At 41.0% G+C, this 19,154-nt stretch overlaps 1 protein-coding gene across 4 annotated transcripts in view; it reads left to right on the top strand.

Annotated features, from left to right (window-relative positions):
- Positions 1–476: 476 nt before the first annotated feature.
- The window catches only part of LOC110320040 (serine/threonine-protein kinase TNNI3K), a 250,965-nt gene continuing 232,287 nt past the window's right edge, over positions 477–19,154 (top strand). For 3 of the 4 annotated variants that reach the window (XM_029537368.1, XM_029537369.1, XM_029537370.1), the window contains exons 1-4: positions 532–611; positions 1,226–1,334; positions 14,107–14,192; positions 15,037–15,134. In XM_029537368.1, the coding sequence (XP_029393228.1) occupies positions 572–611; positions 1,226–1,334; positions 14,107–14,192; positions 15,037–15,134 (333 nt within the window). In that variant the 5' untranslated portion in view covers positions 532–571. Of the gene's footprint in view, positions 612–1,225; positions 1,335–14,106; positions 14,193–15,036; positions 15,135–19,154 lie in introns of all 4 variants that reach the window. The other variant, XM_021195894.1, reaches the window with a different exon arrangement.

Below are 19,154 nucleotides of genomic sequence, written 5' to 3'. Positions count from 1 at the left end.
TTTTTTTCTTGTCTGTGACTTAGGTAGGAATAATCAACTGCAATGGTCATGGTGTGTGTGTATGTGTGTGTGTGTGTGTGTGTGTGTGTACCCTCAACCCAGTGCTGGTTGATTGGTAGGAGCTTCTTTTCTTCACATGGTCAACCGCCACCCAGAATCACAGTTTCCAAGGTGCCAAAGATGCTGAACACTGGCTGGCTGGAGTGAATCTCTTTCAGTGGAGTTCAGAATCACCAGTCACTTTCCACCTTCACTCTCCGAGGAACTGGCCTACCCGGAGGGCATGTGTGGAAGAACAGGCAATCCCCTGATGGAAGCCAATAGCAACTGAAATACTTGCTGTTTATCTTTCACGCAGCTCCCTTAAAACAAACCCAGCCACTCCATGATCAGTTCACATTTTAAGGCACGCTCGGCTTTGCTCTCTGGCATCCTTGCATGACCTTCCATTCAGCACTTGGCTTATTTTTAGCAAGACTATCAACATATTTTTGACTGGTCTGTTCCAGCAGTAGAACTTGGAATCTTACACCGTGAAGGGCAGCACAGGAGAGAAGCAGACTTCTGTAAAATGGGGAATTACAAATCCAGACCGACACAGACTTGTTCTGGTAACTATTCTGTCTCTCGCCAGGTTCTGCTAACATTTCTCACTTTCTTACATGCAACACAACTCAACTCAAGAGCGGATGTGTGTTAAATCACTGAGACGTGTGCCAATCTGAATGCAGAGAATATTAAGTGTTGAGTTTATTTGAACTTACTCCTTTTCGCTGAAAGAGTTCTAAAGGAAAACAGAGAATTTCTGGTTAAAAAAAAATACTGGTTTAGTCCTTCTGTATAATGTGATAGAAAGTTTGAAGAACTATTGAATGTAGAAATTTTAGAATTTTATCTTAAGTATCTAGTATTTAAAGGCAAAAAGACACTGTCTAGCAATGAGATTGCTGCAATTAAAATGCAATAAAATCAAATAAAATAAGTCAAATATATTCTTTTATATGAATATATTATACAATATCAAATGGGTTCTTAATTACTACAATCCCAAAGTGATTGCATTACAAATATAAACATCTGCATTAAGCCCACAATCAGTCATTTAAATTAAGTATTGTAGAATTGAGAATAAAAAACAGGGTTTTGATTACTTGTATGCTATGATCTCTGTCTACATTTTGCAAAATGCAATTATGAATCAATCCTATTTGTTTTTCTTTTCCAGATGAATGGAAGAAGAAAGTTAGTGAATCTTACGCTATTATAATAGAAAGGCTGGAAGATGACCTGCAGATCAAAGAAAATGAATTTCAAGAACTAAGGCACATCTTTGGGTAAAGTCAGAGTTTTTACTTTTTAAAATACATGTCTCCATATTTTGTTTTTAGGTATGATGTGCACGCAAGCATAAAGCCTTAGCTATAAATTGGCTAAGTCTTAGGTATAACCAGGCGAAACTTTAGAATGCCAAGTTGTCTGTTCATAAGAATTCATGTGGCTCCCAAAATGGAAAGATCATATCTCCTCGCTAAACTATAACCTAGATTCTGTCCTCACAAAAGTTGAGGGAGAAGAGCTTGGAGAATAGGCAACTGGACACAAGCTGTCACTATTCCAAGTGACCTACTCTGGAATTAATCACTAAATTATTTAGTCTGTGCCACTAACACACAGTATTGCTTATTTACCAGGTTTGCTGGTACTAGACCTGAGTCTCCTTGAGGAATACGACAAGTTTTACCAACTCCCTCAGTCTGTAGACATTGGAGGCCTTCTCCAGGAAGGCTGAGTGTAATTCCTTTGCTCGGGGACTGAATATAATTCCCTTGCTCTGTAGACATTGAAGGCTGCCTTACAGTGGGACGGAGAGTCATTTTACCCTCATTCGTGTAATACGTGTGATATCAGCTTCTACACCATTATACAAAGAACAACAACAACAACAACAACAACAAATCCTGGTCTGGGACAGCATCACAACCCTGTAAGGCACACAATGTTTAGACAAGGTGGGCAGGAACCCAATTTGTACCAAAAACCTCCTAGAGATTTTGAATCTGATGCTGAGAAACTAGGTATGTTTCAATGTAACAAGCTTTCCAACTGTCTTAGCTTTACCAGTGTTACAATAAAACTTCACATCCAAGGCAACTTGTGGAGAGTAGGGCTTATCTCACTCATGGTTACATATCACATTTCATCATTAAAAGCAGCATGGAGGGGAACTCAAGTAGGTTAGGAACCTAGAGGCGGGAGCTGGTATAGAGATCGGGGAGGGGTGCGGGTTACAGGCCTGCTCATCCTGCTTTCTTATACAACCCAGGACCACCTTCTCAATGGTAGCACTATCCAAAATGACCTAGGCTCTCCCCATAAATTTCTTATTAAGAAAAATATCATACAGCAGTAGTTCTCAACTTGTAGGTTGCAATTCTTTGGAGATGGAACTATTCTTTCACAGAGTCAACCTAAGACCACTGAAAAACACAGACATTTACATTATGATTCATAACAGGAGCAAAATTGCAGTTATGAAATAGTAGCATGAAAGTGGTTTTATGATTTGGGTCACCATAACACACAGAGGTGTATTAAAGGGTCTCAGCATTAGGAAGGTTGAAAACCATTGCCATACAGACTTGTCTACAGCCCACTCGTACTGAGGCGTTTTCTCAACTGAGGCTCTCTTCTCTCCAGTGACTCTAGCTTGTATCAAGTCCACATAAAACCAGCCAGCACACGAACCAAGAAGTTAGGCACTGGCCAGTTGTCCATGTCTGTTTCAGCTCTCATTCACATAGTAAACTCCTAACAAAGAGCATCCTGGATAGATTTTGCATAGAAAAAGGAGTTTAGGCATACACAAATGCCATGTTCCTCAAAAGTAAGTGCACAAATGTAACATGGCTGGAAAATAGTCACCAATTGCCCCTACTCATCTGAACTTCATCAACAGAACAACAGGTCTTCCCAGGTCTCCACAAACAGGGAAAAGAGATGGTTGAGGCATCACAGACCACACAGTATCACATCATGCTCAGGTGCTAGGAAGCATCTGAAAATCTCTCCCCATGTGACAGGCAATTTGGATTAGCACATTCATATCTATCTTTTGTTTCATCAGAGAAGGAAGATGTAATAGAACTTGGTCAGTCATAAGTCATTCACCCCTTATGGATTCCAATATGTATACTGACTAAAATGGGATTAAATTGGAAGAATCTTTCACCTTTATGAACTCTACAAATCATTTAATTTAGTTAAGAAACTATTTTGATTATGGTAAGGCTACCCAGAAGAAACCATATATATCCTGTTTTACTTAACAAATGGACTTGAAGATTTTTCTCACAGTCTATCAATTACCAGTTATTTTTACCACTTCTGTTGTAGATGCTTTAAATAAACAAGAACAACAAAAACTTTACCACTAAGTGATATAAATGTGACCTTTTGACTAATTAGTACTAGACGTGAGACACAGAGGTAAGTGTATTGCCTCATATATTACATAAGAACAACTTTATGCTAGTTTTGTGGTAGATGTTATTAATTTTGGTGAAGATTAACTGAGTCACAAGACATTGTAATCTGTGAGATCCCATGTAGAACAAATGCTGGAATGTGACTACTAAGATTTGCCTGACTCACAGAGAGAGTTGCCTCTGGTACTCCTAATATCCAGTGTGTTTCAGGGAGAATCTCACTCACATGAGTAACTTTGGCAGTATATAGACACTTCGTGTTTGCTAACTTGGAGGAAAAAAAGAAAACAAGATGATTTTTTCCACTTCTTTTTTTTATTAGATATTTTCTTCATTCACGTTTCAAATGTTATCCCCAAAGTCCCCTATACCCTCACCCCCCCCGCCCTTTAAGGTTTAGGGGCAGCCAGTATGATGGCTCAGCAAGTAGAGGTGAATGACTCCAAGCTTGAAGAACAGAGTTCAAGCCAAAGACCCACATAATGGGAAAAGAAAACCAACTCTCAGTGTTTTCTATGACCTGCAGAATCACAATGTGGTGTGTGCACACTGACAAAAGCATGCACACATACACACACACACGCATGCACACACACACACACACACACACACACACACACACACACACACCACGGATACACACATAGTAATAAATGTAATCTCTAAAAGTAAGATTTAGGTATTGATTATGCAGTAATTTTGAAAAGTATTTGAGATAAAATCCATATTAATTAAAGGAATCTAGCAGAAACAGATAAAAGCCATGGGAAATATAGGAGAAATAATTAGAGAAAGCTCCTATCAACCAACCAGACAGTGCCTATCCACTGGATATGGTCTCCACATGTTCTCACTCCCCTTCGTTGGGTATTTAGGCTAATGTTCCCCTGTTGTGTCCAGGGAAACTCTTGGGTTCCTGGCATCTGGGACTTTCTAGTGACAGCCACCAGTTCCCCATCCGCCACTGCTACACACCTACTTTCAAAGTCCTGACCCTCAGTAATTCTTCCTCATCTTCTCCCTTACTATACTGGCCTCCCTTTTCCCCTCCCCCTCATCTCTCCATCCCAGGTCCCTCTCCCCATCTACTTCCCAGAGATTATTCTCTTCCCGCTATTGAGTAGGGCTGGAGCATCCACACTCTGGTGTGGTCTTCTTTCTTCTTGATTTTTACATGGTCTGTGAGTTGTATCATGGGTATTCCAAGCTTCTTTTTGGCTAATATCCACTTACCAGTGAGTACATACCATGTGTGTTCTTTTGTGACTGGTTACCTCACTCAGGATGATATTTTCAAGTTTGATCCATTTGCCTGAGAATTTCATGAAGTCGTTATTTTCAATAGCTGAACAACTTCTAATGATAGAAATTTTAAAATATAGTCTTGTATATTATGAGTATCAGAAGGCTCTTCAAAATAGACGTTAAATTTCTTGAGAATGACAGTGGTATCCTTTGAACAGGATATCCAGTGGCCTGTGCTGATGGTTGAAAACATGTGTTTACAAGACTGTTGTGTCAATCCAAGGAATAGGCATAAGACTGCAGAAAGGATTGGGAAGACATTTTGTCTTGAGTAGCATTGAGCATCTGTTAATGTTCTTGGTTCAATGGGTCCATCTCTCATCAGAGGATTCCAATCTGTAAGGATAACTTCCAAGAATCTACTCACAGTGTTCAGATAACGTTGCAGTGAGAACTCTTTGCCTAGAGTGAAGTAGGATCCATGATGGGGTGGCAGAAATTCAGTATCTGGTGCAGCCCGTGGAGTCAGCACAGCCACAGACAATGGAGAGTGAGCATGACCATGACGCTGTCTGATTCTGTCCCTTCAGACAGGTCCATCTGGAAAGTCAACTGTTTTCAGGGCTGAGTTCTGAAAACCTCTTTGGATTAAAATGATGGATGACAGGGGAAAGAAAGGAGGCTGTGCTGAGAGTATAAGTTGTCTCAACTGGTGACTTATCCAACAAAGTGTTGAGGGTTGCTGGAGAAATCAGATGTGATATTAGAGAAAAATCACCTCTGAGAACCTCAGTGATGGATACATAGTGTCTTCATGCCTCACCCTTATTCAGGGTTTGTGTAACATGGAGTTATGCTGTGACAAACAGCTGTACCAGGTGCCTGGGAGTGTGTCTTTCTCTAAGCATGCAGATTGCAGGAAGGGGAGGGTCCCTGTCCACAGATGTACAATTGGCACAGTCATGGACCGAGTTCTTTGTTCAGTCTGTGCTCACTTGTCTGTCTCCTGAACGATTTGTTTATTATTATCAGTAGGTGCTAGTCTTATTCATCTAAAGAATGTTAATTACACAACGAGCCACCATCATATCTGCTCATACACATAACATCCATGGTATTAACTAGAGTGTAGAAAAGACATAAACCACCAAAGCTAATTCAGTTTGTGTCTGTGGCAGTGGGAGATGAAGGGGACAGAAACGGGACATTCTCTCCTCTGATTCAAGTTCAAGTTCACTTATGGCTTTGGACATGTGTTGAAGTCATGAGTAGGAGGCAGAAATGAGATGAAAACAGAAGCCCGAAGGATGGGAGGGCAGAGTGGTGCATTCATGTACAATGTATTTCCTCTGCTGCCTCTAATCTCCACAGTTATCAGTTCAATACTGACTTCTTTACAATGCCTTCCTTCTATCTGTGGGCCAGACTCCCCTCTCGTCTATGTGATCATTAATTGTGCATCTCCATCTTGTGTGGGTTTTCTATATTTGTATTTATAAATAACACTAGTATGTTAGCTCTAAAATGATAAAACAAAACAAAACAAAACAAAACTGCCAAGTCAGTGCCCACCACACACCAGCCATGCCACTAAGGTAAAGTTTTCCCTCTGGGGATTCTGGAAACTTATTAAGGCCAGAAAAATAAATGAACTTACAGAGAGCAGGTACTGAACATTGGCAAGTGCAACCTTAAGCAAAGTTACTGCTTAAACTTAAAACGGGGATGCGATCTTTTGAACAAGTTATATCCTACATTTCGGCCACAGTTCTCATTTCCCATCAATGTCCAGTCAAATGTTTCTGTTTTTATAAACACTATTAAAATATTTAATATCTTGAAGCAACCACTCCTCAGGAAAACCTGTTTTCTCTCCTGTCAACTCTTCTACAGGAGCTGCATGCATCACTTTCCCCGACAACTGGGCATCAGCTGTGTGTCCTAATGCCTGGGACTCAAATTATTCTCTAATTCCTTCTTGCATTTTTTATCACCTGCTATGCCCCTCACCAACAATACATTCTAATGAGTTCATAGTGCTTGCTGGGTCCTGGATGAAATTTCTAATTAAGATGAAGTCACACTCATGAATATTTTTCTAATAGTAAATTATTTCCTTAATTATTATAAGGGGGTAGTTCTGTACCTAAATGTTACTTTCTGCCTTGAAGCATAATGAACTCTTTTCTTAGCCTTTAACTTTTAGCCATAAATGTGTGCTGCTGCGTGATCCAATTAAACTTCTCATTCGCGACCTTGTTCTCTCAGAGGACATCTGACACAACCACAAGTGGGAAATTATTAAAGTGAAATATTTGAGAAGTTGGCCAATATGGTATATTGATGTACAAACTATTAAACATGACAGATAAAAATTAATTCATCCTCTTCAAAAGTAGAGAAAATGCAAGAGAGGAGAGAAGATGACTGTTCAAAAGATCTGTGGTGGTTTGAATGGAAATGGCCCCCAGAGGCTCATAGGGTGTGGCACTATTAGGAGGTGTGGCCTCTTTGGAGTAGGTGTGGCCTTGTTGGAGGAAGTATGTCACTGAGGATGGGCTTTGAGATTTCAAATGCTCAAACCAGGCCTGGTGTCTTTTTCTTCCTGATGCCTGAGAATCCAGATGTAGAACTCTGAGCTCCTTCTCCAGCTCCATGTCTGCCCAGATGCTGCCATGCTTCCTGCCATGATAATGAACTAAACATCTGAACTGTAAGGCAGCCCCAATTCAATAATTAAATACTTTATAAGAGATGCCATGGTTGTGGTCTCTCTTCACAGCAATAAAAACCCTAACTAAGACAGAACTGGGTTATTGCTATAATACCATTCACTCTTTGGAATTTTGGACGAGAAAAACAATTGGACACCTAAAGTAGGGCTTAATGGGTTGTACTCCAGGAGCTGGGAAGACTTTGAATTGTTATTTGAACTGTGGAGGCCTGGCTCAAGAGGCGTCAGAGGGGAAAGATATTAATATGTAGCCTAGAGATCGTTTGGTGAAGAATGTGGCTATATTCTGTTCCTGTCAAAAACATTTTCCTGAGGTCAAATTGAGAAAGGATAGATTAATGGCTTTGGCAGAGGAGATTTTCAGACAGTCTAGTATGGACTCTGTTGCTTGGTTATTAGTGGCCAAGCTTGTGCAGATCAATAATGAAAAGATGTAAGATGAGCAAGTAAGAATATAAAATATACAGATTGAGGGCATAAGAAGCACCAGGAAGAATGAACAGATTTTTTTTAAAAAAAGCATTATGCTAAGTGCAATAAAGGGAGTGGGGACCTCACACCAAGACTCCACTGGTAAACTTCCAACTTGTACAAAGGAATCAATTAAAGAAAAGCTTAGGTACATGCATGGTGGCAAATATCTTTAATTCTCAGAAGGCAGATGTTGGCAAATCTCCAAGTTCCAGGCCAGCCTGACATATAGAATGAGTTCAAGAATGGACAAGTTTAGGCAATGAAGGAAATCATTTAAAGCAGGAAGATGGTGAAAATGTACTTGAACAAGGAGGCCGTATTCCAGCCTCAGCAGGCACCAGAGCTTTGCAGCATCAAACAGCTCTGTCTTTACAGTCAAGGATACAAGAAAATAGTTATGGAATCTTCTTTCATGACTAAGAAAAGCTGCTGAGGCGGGGCTTGTATCGGGGTGCCCCTAGACAGGCCATTGTGTAAAGCTGTAAAAGTGAAACCAGTATTGCCTTGGAGACCCAAAACACTGGAGATGCCAGAGTCATGGGATAGCTGCTGGGAAAGCTGCTATCAGAGAGTGGAATCAACCCAAGAGCAAGAAGTGAGTTGCAGTCAACAAAGGTGGAAGGAGTTAAAGATATGAACAGTGCTTTGCCATCACACATGGAGATGCAGAGTATGGCCTCTGCCCTGCTGGTTGTCAGTCTTGCTTCAGTTTGATATTTCCTCACTGAGCTACCTTTCCTCCCTGTTGGAATGGGAATGTATATCCTGTGCCACTATACGTGAAGCATGTGAGCCGCTTTTTCATTTTCCTTCAGAGGGGTTCAGACTTAAGAGAGGGCCACAAGACTCAGAAGAAACTTTGACATTTGGAACTTTAAACAGTGCAGAGATTATAATATACTGTGGATGGGGACTTTTAAAGTTGAACTTAATGCAGTTTTGTATTATGACATAGACATAAGTCTATGGGGCCCAGGGAGTAGAATGAGGTGGTTTGATTGAAAATGGATGCCCACACCCCATAGGCTCATAGGAAGATTTCAGATGGCCAAGCCAAGCTCAATATTTCACTCTTCCTACTGGCCAAGAATACAGATGTAGAACTCTGAGTCATCGCTCTAGTACCATGTTTGCTTGCATAGATGCTATGTTCCCTGCCATGACTATAACAAACTAAATCCCCGGACTGTAAGCAATCCCCAAATAAATGTTTCCTTTGTAAGAGTTATCATGGTAATAGAGTTTCTTCATAGCAATAAGTGCCCTGACTAAGACACCATCTTCCTATTGTGTTTCACAGGGCTGGCTCTTCCTTCTCATACAGTGCTTTGCAGAGTCTCATGGAGCAGTGAAACAGAAATCACCAGATCTTTTCCAAGTATCCCATGAATAGCCACAAGCATGTTTGCTGTATAACTTCTATGTCGGGACCCCATACACACAATAAGAATTATTTTCACTCACTCCTACTCCTTTCTCCCACCTCTATTTATGGAAACTGAAATCTCATCTTGAGTGGTCCTTTACTCCGTTTCTCTTGTTATCTGTTTTAGAAGTGTTTGTTGATTGTGACTATTTCAGAGAAGGTTGAAACTGACTCTAAGCCTAAGCCGTTACTGCTGTAGAGAACGTGTGGTGGAAAGTAAACATTAGATAATTCAGATAATAAGCTCCGTGTAAGGTTTTGTGGGGTTTCGATGGGTTAGACAATGTAGGCCTTTTACTAGCAGCTGTTAATAGTATGATTTTTAAAAAAGCATTGATTTAGGTTAGTTTTAACTTCACTACTTAGCTTTGTTTTTGAGAAGGATATAAAGGAGGATATTAGAGGTAGTGTCTTCTAGAAGGAGAAAGATGGAGGAGGGGAAGAGAAGAAATAGTGGGAACCTGTGAAGTAACAAACTATGGCAGATAACAAGGTATGGAGAGGGCAGAGAGCCCTGACCGGGAGGGGGAGAGGGGAGGAAGAGGAGAAGGAGAAGGGGAGAAAGAAAGGGGATGGGGAAGGGGAGTGAGAGTAAGAGAGGGAGAGGCAGAGGGGAGAGGGAAGGAGGTCCCCTCAGTGAATAAGCACAGAACTTGAGATACAAACCTGAATCATCATGAATTTGGTGTCCAGTCTCTGTTTTAGGCAGTGTTTGTGTTTATTTTGATTCTGTTTTGTTTATTATTGGCACAAACCCTGGCCAAACATTTAAGACAATACTTTGGGTCTGTTTGGAAGAACACAGGGCTCCCCAAGGATTTTGAAAACCTTAAGATATGTCTTTCACTCTTCCTCAGTAGGGTCATCTTACAGGGTTTGGGATACTTATGTAACAGCTAAATTTTGCAATTGGCAGTGATTCTGAAAGCTGTGAGAGGAGTGTGGCAGGCCCAAAGGGGTTTTCAGGAGGTGAGTAGAAGGTGCCTTTCCTCACAGGGACCTCATTATCTCCCTTGTATTTCCTTGCACTCACTGTGCTTTCTCACTGAACAAAACATTCCCTCGAACATTTTGTACCCAATCACTTTCAAAATTCAATAACATCATTATCAGCTCGCATATGTCTATTTCATGCCAAAATAGACTAAAACTGAGACAGAAAAGTTTGTTTGATAAGTCACTGGCATTTGAAAATTACAATTTACCTGAAGTAGCTTAGCAACATTTCAAATTTTATATTAAAATTTAAGCTGACTTTAAGGTTCTCTTGCCAGTAATATTGGCACCCTGTTAAAACTTCTCCTGACTTAAAAACATACAGAAAGAAAGCATCTTAAAGGGTGTTTCTATTGCTGTGATAAATACTGACCAAAACGGATTTGGAGAGGAAAGAGTTGATTTGTCTTAAATATCCTTGATGGCAGATCAAGACCAAGGTCTGAAATCAAAGCAGGAATCTGGCAACAGGAACTGAAGCAGAGCCCATGGAGGATGCAGCTTACAGTCTTGCTCATGCTGGCTTGCTCAGCTTGCTTTCTTATACATCCCAAGACCACCTGTACACAAGTGGCACCACCCACATTGGGTTAGGTGCTCCCACATCCATCATTAATCAAGAAAATGCCCTACATGCTTGCCCATAGACAATTTGAGAGAATAATTTCTCAGCTGACATTCCTTTTCCCAAAATAATTCTTGTATCAAGTCTAACAAAAGTGTCTAACCAGGACACAATGCAAGTGAAATAGAAGTGTTTAAAATTAGCAAAAGAAGAGACATACAAAGGATTTCAGAAACTATGTAAACTTAACAAATTCTGCCTGGGGCTGGATCCTAAGCAGTATAATGCAGCAGGGTCTTGCCTGAGTCAAGGATAACAAATCAGACACCAAAGGAAGCTTTAAGTGGCCACTAAAGAATCTGAATATAACCCAAGATAACAAAGTTCCAACTCTTCCCAGTCATTGAGCTGTATTAGTCACTGGGCCTTGCAGTCTCTTAGGAAGGCAAGTCTTAGGAAGGCAGGACTTCGGGTTACATTCTGCTCAAGGCTTTACATTGCACATGTCCTTGCTTTGCAAGCAAGCGAGGAAGACTAGATTCTCTGTCCTCAAAAGTATGCAGGAAATGTGTCTAGTTCCTGTAGAAAGTGTTCTTCTGAGCTGGGTAGACAGGCTTTCTTAAGTATCATTTACCCTGAAAATGACATCATAGGGCATGAAGAGTGTTGTTGGGTGGCTGAAGGGGACCTCTGTTAATGGACAGAACTACGTAACTCTCATGAACTCCAGGAACAGCAAGGGATGGGATTCCTTTTGACCTAACCACATGATCTTAAGTGAGAATACTGAGAGAAGAGCCAGCTTTGGAATACCTGGGTAAAAGTTAATTTTCGTTTTATATTGTCAAGGTTGTAGATGCATCAATGGTCCTGGCAAGATGGCCAGAAGTTATTGTCAGTGCTTGCCACCAAGCCTGACACTCTGCTTCCATCCATGGGACCCACAAGCTATAAGTAGGGACTTGTGGCTTCATGTTGTCCTCTGGCTTCTGTGAGCAAAAGGTCATGAAGTACTGCACCACTCACTGAAACATCTGCTGACTAGATCCTCAGTGAGATGGATAAGTTGGAATGTTTTAAGTCCAGAGAAAAAATTACCTTGGGGCATCTTTAGTTCCATAAAAAGCCATTTATTGCCCTCTTCTTTATGTGACCAAATATCTCTGTGATCATTAGGTAAATCTTCTGTGACATAAGAACAGGCCTCTAGTGTCCAACCTACCAACCAAGAAAGGAGTAGGAATGCTGCCAGATAGCATCTGAGTGACCCACCTACCACCCCTCCCATGCATGTTAGCCACCCACCTAATGCTGTGAGCCACATATTACAACCCGTAATGGTGTAACTCACATATCTAATGCTGAGATACCCATCACCCATGCTGCAACTCCCTCACCTAGTACTGTATTTTACCACCTACTATTTCTGCCAATGTATTTGAAAAGTGCCTTGAGTTAAGATTTTTCTTCTCTTCCTATCAAACCTTTATTGAATAGCTACCATGTTATAACAAGGAATTTGGGGTAACCTAAATCTTGTTTCCAGTTTGTTTTACTCACATTCAACTCCAGTGAATTCAATTGGCCAGTAGCTTCCACCAATCCAAAAGCTCAGAATATCATCAGATGTAGCTGGAACCTGTGGCTGGTTTCTCCACCTCTCTGTATCCTGCTGTCCTCACCAAGGTGTTTGTAAATGAAATGATTTGTGATATGGAACTTAGTGCCGAACAGCACATACTGCTCTTACTGAGGACCCAAGTTCATTTTTCAGTTCATCAGTCAGCCTTTGGCCACCTGAAACTACAGGTTCAGGGCACCTGAGCTCTGTTTCTGTGCTCATGTGTTCCTACGGAAACACAGAACGCAAAATTTAAAAAGTAAAACTAAATATCTTATGAAATGATTTGACCTGTGACTTATTTGACTCTAAGACTGTGAAAGTTCCCATGCGACTTCCACTTTGGAAGATGGAATGTAGAGTGACCTGAGCCTTCATCCCCAGCCTGTGCCGATACAACTTGGCTCATAATAAACTATCTCTCATTCCCTCTGAGCGAGGACAAGCTTATGTGGTCTGAATGCTTTTCTAGTGTGGGCAGCTAAGCCTGTTTTGTTCAGGGGAAGAATATCCCTATGTCTATGAAAACAGACCATGGGGCTTAGAGTTGCTAATTAAAGCCTTTCTTGGGGCCTCTCAAGGCTCCTGGATTTAGAGGCCTGCTCTTTTTAGCAGCACCCTGGAGAATAGAACTTTTTCTATTTCAAAATTCCAATAGCCTTTGAAGTTCTTAACTGGAAGCCTTGATGCAAATGGCCAGAGTTTATTGAGCCTTTCAAGTGTAAGTACTGTAAAGGTGAAAGGAATCCCCTGCACCCCACACCAGAGGCCAGGCACCCCACACCAGAGGCCAGGCACCCCTCAGAGATGCTGAGATTAGAATAGGCTGGAGGCCCCTTGAAGCTGACCTGCAGACCAAGGACATGGTCCCCTTTCTACTGAATAATGTCCCAGGAGTGCCAAGGACCTGAAGAGGTCAAAAAATTTAGCTCTAACTTCCTGTTGAAAGGCTGCCTGTGGCTCCCAGGGCCCTCTTGTGGGCAAAGGCTTTGATAGAACAAAAGCAAGAAATTCATTAATGATGCCACCATTGCTCTGCTTACCAGCGGCCATATCTTTGGTGATCTGAGGCAGCTGACCCAGCCAGAGTCCAAGGAATCCTGGCCTCAGGCAGGAATTGTCATACATTTGGATTATAGTCCTTTCTCCACCCTCTTATCAAACACAACACAATGCCCCCCTTTTCCTCTGTACCTTCCAACCTTCCTCCCTCCTTCCTTCCCCCTCCCTCTTTTCTTCCTTTTATGAATATCATAACTTGTCTATGAATATGATACAACTGTTTAAATGTGAAATAAAATAATTTGACTTTTAGATATTTATACCTTTTTTATAAGGGGTTTGGAAAAAAACTAGATTATATACTTATTTAATTATATTGGAACACAGTGTATGTTCGAATCTTTACAGTAACTTGAGTCTTTCAACTATTAATATTATTTTCACCAATTTTTACTTCTCCATATGGAGGATTCAAAAAATTCATAGAACAACTGCTTCTCAAACAAAGGCAACACACTAAGAGGTGAATTTCTGATCATCTGCCCTGTCCTTTTTCAGCTCTGATGAAGCCTTCAGTGAAGTCAGTTTAAATTATCGCACAGAGCGTGGCCTGTCCCTGCTGCACCTCTGCTGTGTCTGTGGCGGTAAGTGTCTGGAACCTGTTCAAGCCAGAGTCATGCCTATGAGGTAGGGACATGAGGTGCTGCTGGGTGGCCAGAAGGAAGACCCTATCAGACTCAATTTCTCTTATGTTTGTTCCTAGGATCCTGCTGACATTCACAGGAGTGGTGACCCCTGTAGATCCTTGCTCTGTATCTCTGAATTTCTATTTATTTTCTTTCTTAAACCAAGTGATTCAGTGAGCTTGGATATCAACAAGTGCTTTTTAATATGATGAGTTGGGAATTGAGTTTAATGGAGGAATTTTGAGAGCACTCCCTCATGTGATCAGACAGTCGATTACCTCTAAAAAACAAGTGCATATAATGAGAAAAAAAAATGTTAAACATAGAATCTGAAAAGGAAGATTGCTCAAAGTGAACAAAAATCTCATTCTGCTTGTACTTCATTTGATTTCAAAGGGATCCCAACTTATGACAGCTCCCAGAATACAGAAGCAGCTCAATAAAGTTAATGAATTGTCAAATGGGAAGTTGGTATTTATTTACTGATCAAGCTGAGCAAAGCTCTGTGGATGTTACCAAGGGGCAAAAGCTGCCTTAACTTTCCAGACCCCTCAGAACAGACTCAGCTTCATAGCCCCTCCTTCCTAATGGGAGCTGGCTGCCCAGCCTCCTCCAGAGCCACCTCATCCTCATCGGAGCGGATTTTACTGCTGATGATCCTCTGTAGGATCCCTTGTGGGCTTGAGGAGTGGGCAGACATTTTCACAAGTCTGAATAGCATTTATCCTTAAATCGGGGGAAGATGGTGAAATGCTTTAGATAGCCCCTGCAACAACCAATCAGTTTTCATATTTCTCTCTAGGCAATAAGTCACATGTCCGTGCCCTTATGTTAAAAGGGCTCCGTCCATCCAGACTGACAAGAAATGGGTTTCCAGCTCTGCACTTGGCCGTTTACAAGGTCTGATCTTTTCATTCCTATACATACTTTGTTAGGGTCAAGGATAACATTCATCCTGATTTTTACTCCACCCCTACCCCCACAGAACTGGTATTTAAAAAGACAGGTACTTTGGAATATTTGGTGTTAGAAGTGGCCCTCAAGACTGTCATACCCGTACACTCATATAACATGTAAATAATATAATACTTGAGCCACAGTGACTTTCCTTCAGTCAACCACTCTGACTGATCTCAGATGTTGAATGTGCATCATCTCCTTAGTCACTAATAAACCCATAAGACTCAAATGCTAGCATTTGTTTTACAGAAACAAAACATGAAGATGGATGCCAGATGCTTGGTTAATCATAAAAACAGTGATTATAACCTGCCACAGTTGACCCCAGCTTCAAATCCTTATAGCTATATTGAATATTGGCTTATTTTCCATCTCATGTAAGTCTATGACAGAGTTTTAATAAGCCCTTGTACGCAGGTCTGGAAAGAAGCAGCTTTGACTTGTCAAAGACCCTCTGTGCTCGCAGACACCTTACAAGTTTACACTGTGGGGAGAGGGCCATGTTCCCACCGGGTTATTTTCCTCTCTAGTGATGTGATTAAATATTGCAACAAAAGCAATACAGGGGAGAAAGGGTGTTTGGCTTATAAATTCAGGTTACAGTTCACCATTGCAGGGAAGTTATAGGAAGTTATAGTTATAGGGAGGAACCTGAAGGAGCTGGTTACATTGTATCTCTAGTCAAGAACAGAAAACATGCTTGTGCTCAGAGCTACTTCAGTATCTCCTTCTGAGGGAATGGTGACACCCAGAGTGGGCAGTTCTTCTCACTCCAATAATCATGGTCAAGACACGTTGGTCTAGCAATTTTCATCGGGACTCCTCATGGGAGATTTTTACATCATGTTGACTCCACAAGCAAAACGTACTATCACTCATGATGCAGATTTTATTTCCCTCAATTTATCCTGAAGATATCTTATAGCTGCTCGGTGCATGTTCAGTCAATGCCTGGTCATTGCCAGTAGCTTGCTGGAGAAGCGGCAGTTCAGTGTTAAGTTCTCTTTAATATCTGCTGCTCATTTTGTGAAGGTCAAACACAGTCAGCTTCTGGATGGTGTCTGACAAGCATTTCCCCTGAAAGTCAGCTGAGGGGAAATAGTGCAGCTGCAAGAGATAGACAGACAGAAAGGTGCTGACTGACAGACGGCGGAGGTGCTCTGCCAAACACTGGACTCCATCTTGGTCTGGAGTTTCTTCCTATAATGACGCCTGTGCTGAGAGTCACTGTGACACTGCCAGACAGGAGCTTTCTGAATGCTAGGCATCACGGGATTTGTGCAGTGCATTGCACCCAACTCCGTGCATGGAAACTGAATTTCCATTTTTTAGACTCTCTGCTCGGTCTCTGTCATCTGGAAAGGGCACTGAGTGCAAACTTCTTTTTTTTTTTAATTTTTAATTTTAATTTTAATTTTGATTAGATATTTTCTTTATTTACATTTCAAATGCTATCCCGAAAGTTCCCTATATGCTCGCCCCGCCCTGCTCCCCTAATTACTCACTCCCACTTCTTGGTGCTGGCATTCACCTGTACTGGGGCATATGAATTTTGCAAGGCCAAGGGGCCTCTCTTCCCAATGATGGCCAATTAGGCCATCTTCTGCTACATATGCAGCTAGAGACACAAGCTCTGGGGGTAGTGGTTAGTTCATATTGTCGTCCCACCTATAGGGTTGCAGACACCTTCAGCTCCTTGGATTCTTTCTCTAGCTCTCCATTGGGGGGCCTGAGCTCCATCCAATAGCTGGCTGTGAACATCCAGTTTTGTGTTTGTCAGGCACTGGCATAGCCTCACAAGAGACAGCTATATCAGGGTCCCTTCAGCAAAATCTTGCTGGCATGTGCAATAGTGTCTGGGTTTGGTGGATGATTATGGGATGGATCCCCAGGTGGGGTAGTCGTTGGATAGTCTATCCTTTCATCTTAGCTCCAAACTTTATCTCTGTAACTCCTTTCAAGGCTATTTTGTTTCCTGTTCCACACATTGGTCTTCCTTCTTCTTGATTTTCTTGTGTTTTGCAAATTGTATCTTGGGTATTCCAAGTTTCTGGACTAATATCCACTTACCAGTGAGTGCATATTTAGTGACTTCTTTTGTGATGGGGTGACCTCACTAAGGATGATATCCTCTAGATACATCTATTTGCCCAAGAATTTTATAAATTTATTGTTTTTAATAGCTGAGTATTACTCCATTGTGTAATTGTACCACATTTTCTGTATCCATTCCTNTATTGAGTGACATCTGGGTTCTTTCCAGCTTCTGGCTATTATAAATAAGGCTGCTATGAACATTGTGGAATATATGCCCTTATTACCAGTTGGAGCATCTTCTGGGTATATGCCCAGGAGAGTTAGTACTATGTCCAATTTTCTGAGGAACCTCCAGACTGATTTCCAAAGTGATTGTACAAGCTTATAATCCCACCAACAATGGAGGAGTGATCCTGTTTTCCCACATCATCTCCAGCATCTGCTGTCACCCGAATTTTTGATCTTAGCCATTCTGTCTGGTGTGAGATGGAATCTCAAGGTTGTTTTGATTTGTATTTTCCTGTTGATTAAGGATGTTGAACATTTTTTCAGGTGTTTCTCACTATTCGGTATTCCTCAGTTGAGAATTCTTTCTTTAACTCTGTACCCCATTTTTAATGGGGTTATTTGAATTTCTGGAGTTCAGCTTTTGAGCTCTTTGTATGTATTGGATATTAGTCCCCTATCAGATTTAGGATTGGTAAAAATTCTTTCCCAATTTGTTGGTGACCTTTTTGTCTTGTTGACAATGTCTTTTGCCTTACAGAAGCTTTGCAATTTTATGAGGTCCCATTTGTCAATTTTTGATTTTACAGCACAAGTCATTGCTGATCTGTTTAGTAATTATTCCCCTGTGCCCATATCTTCGAGGCTTTTCCCCACTTTCTCCTCTATAAATTTCATTGTCTTCGATGCACTTAGACTTGAGCTTTGTACAAGGAGATAAGAATGGATCAATTCTCATTCTACATGATAAGTGCCAGTTGTTCCAGCACCATTTGTTGAAAATACTGTCATTTTCCACTGGATGCTTTTTACCTCCCTTATCAAAGATCAAGTGACCATATGTGTGTAGGTTCATTTCTGGATCTTCAGTTCTATTCCATTGATCTACCTGTCTGTAGCTGTACCAGTACCATGCAGTTTTTATCACAATTGCTCTGTAGTACAGCTTAAGGTCAGACAAAATGATTACACCAGAGGTTCTTTTATTGTTGAGAGTGGTTTTTGCTAACCTAGGTTTTTTGTTATTCCAGATGAATTTACAAATTGCCCTTTCTAACTCAGTGAAGAATTGAGTTGGGATTTTGATGGGCATTGCACTGAATCTGCTTTCGGCAGGATGGCCATTTGACTACATTAATCCTGCCAATCCATGAGCATGGGAGATATTTCCATCGTCTAAGATCTTCAATTTCTTTCTTCAGAAATTTGAAGTTCTTTTCATATAGATCTTTCACTTCCTTAGTTAGAGTCACACCAAGGTATTTTATATTATTTGTGACTATTGTGAAGGGTGCTGTTGCCCTAATTTCTTTCTCATCCTGTTTATCCTTTGTGTAGAGAAAGGCCACTGATTTGATTGAGTTAAATTTATATCCAGCTACTGCACTGAAGCTGTTATTCAGGTTTAGAAGTTCTCTGGTGGACTTTTTAGGGTCACTTATATATGCTATCATATCATCTGCAAATAATGATATTTCGACTTCTTCCTCTCCAGTTTGTATCCCCTTGATCTTCTTTTGTTGTCAAATTGCTCTGGCTAAAACTTCAAGTACAATATTGAATAGGTAGGGAGAAAGTGCAAAGCCTTGTCTAGTCAATGATTTTAGTGGGATTGCTTCAAGTTTCTCTCCATTTACTTTGATTTTGGCTACTGGTTTTCTGTAAACTGTTTTTATTATGTTTTGGTATGGGCCTTGA

This window comes from Mus pahari, chromosome 4 (assembly GCF_900095145.1).
Source record: "Mus pahari chromosome 4, PAHARI_EIJ_v1.1, whole genome shotgun sequence".
In the NCBI taxonomy this organism is placed as follows: domain Eukaryota; kingdom Metazoa; phylum Chordata; class Mammalia; order Rodentia; family Muridae; genus Mus; species Mus pahari.
The sequence above is the reverse complement of the archived record's forward strand: the minus strand, read 5'-3'. Positions and strand labels throughout refer to the sequence as shown.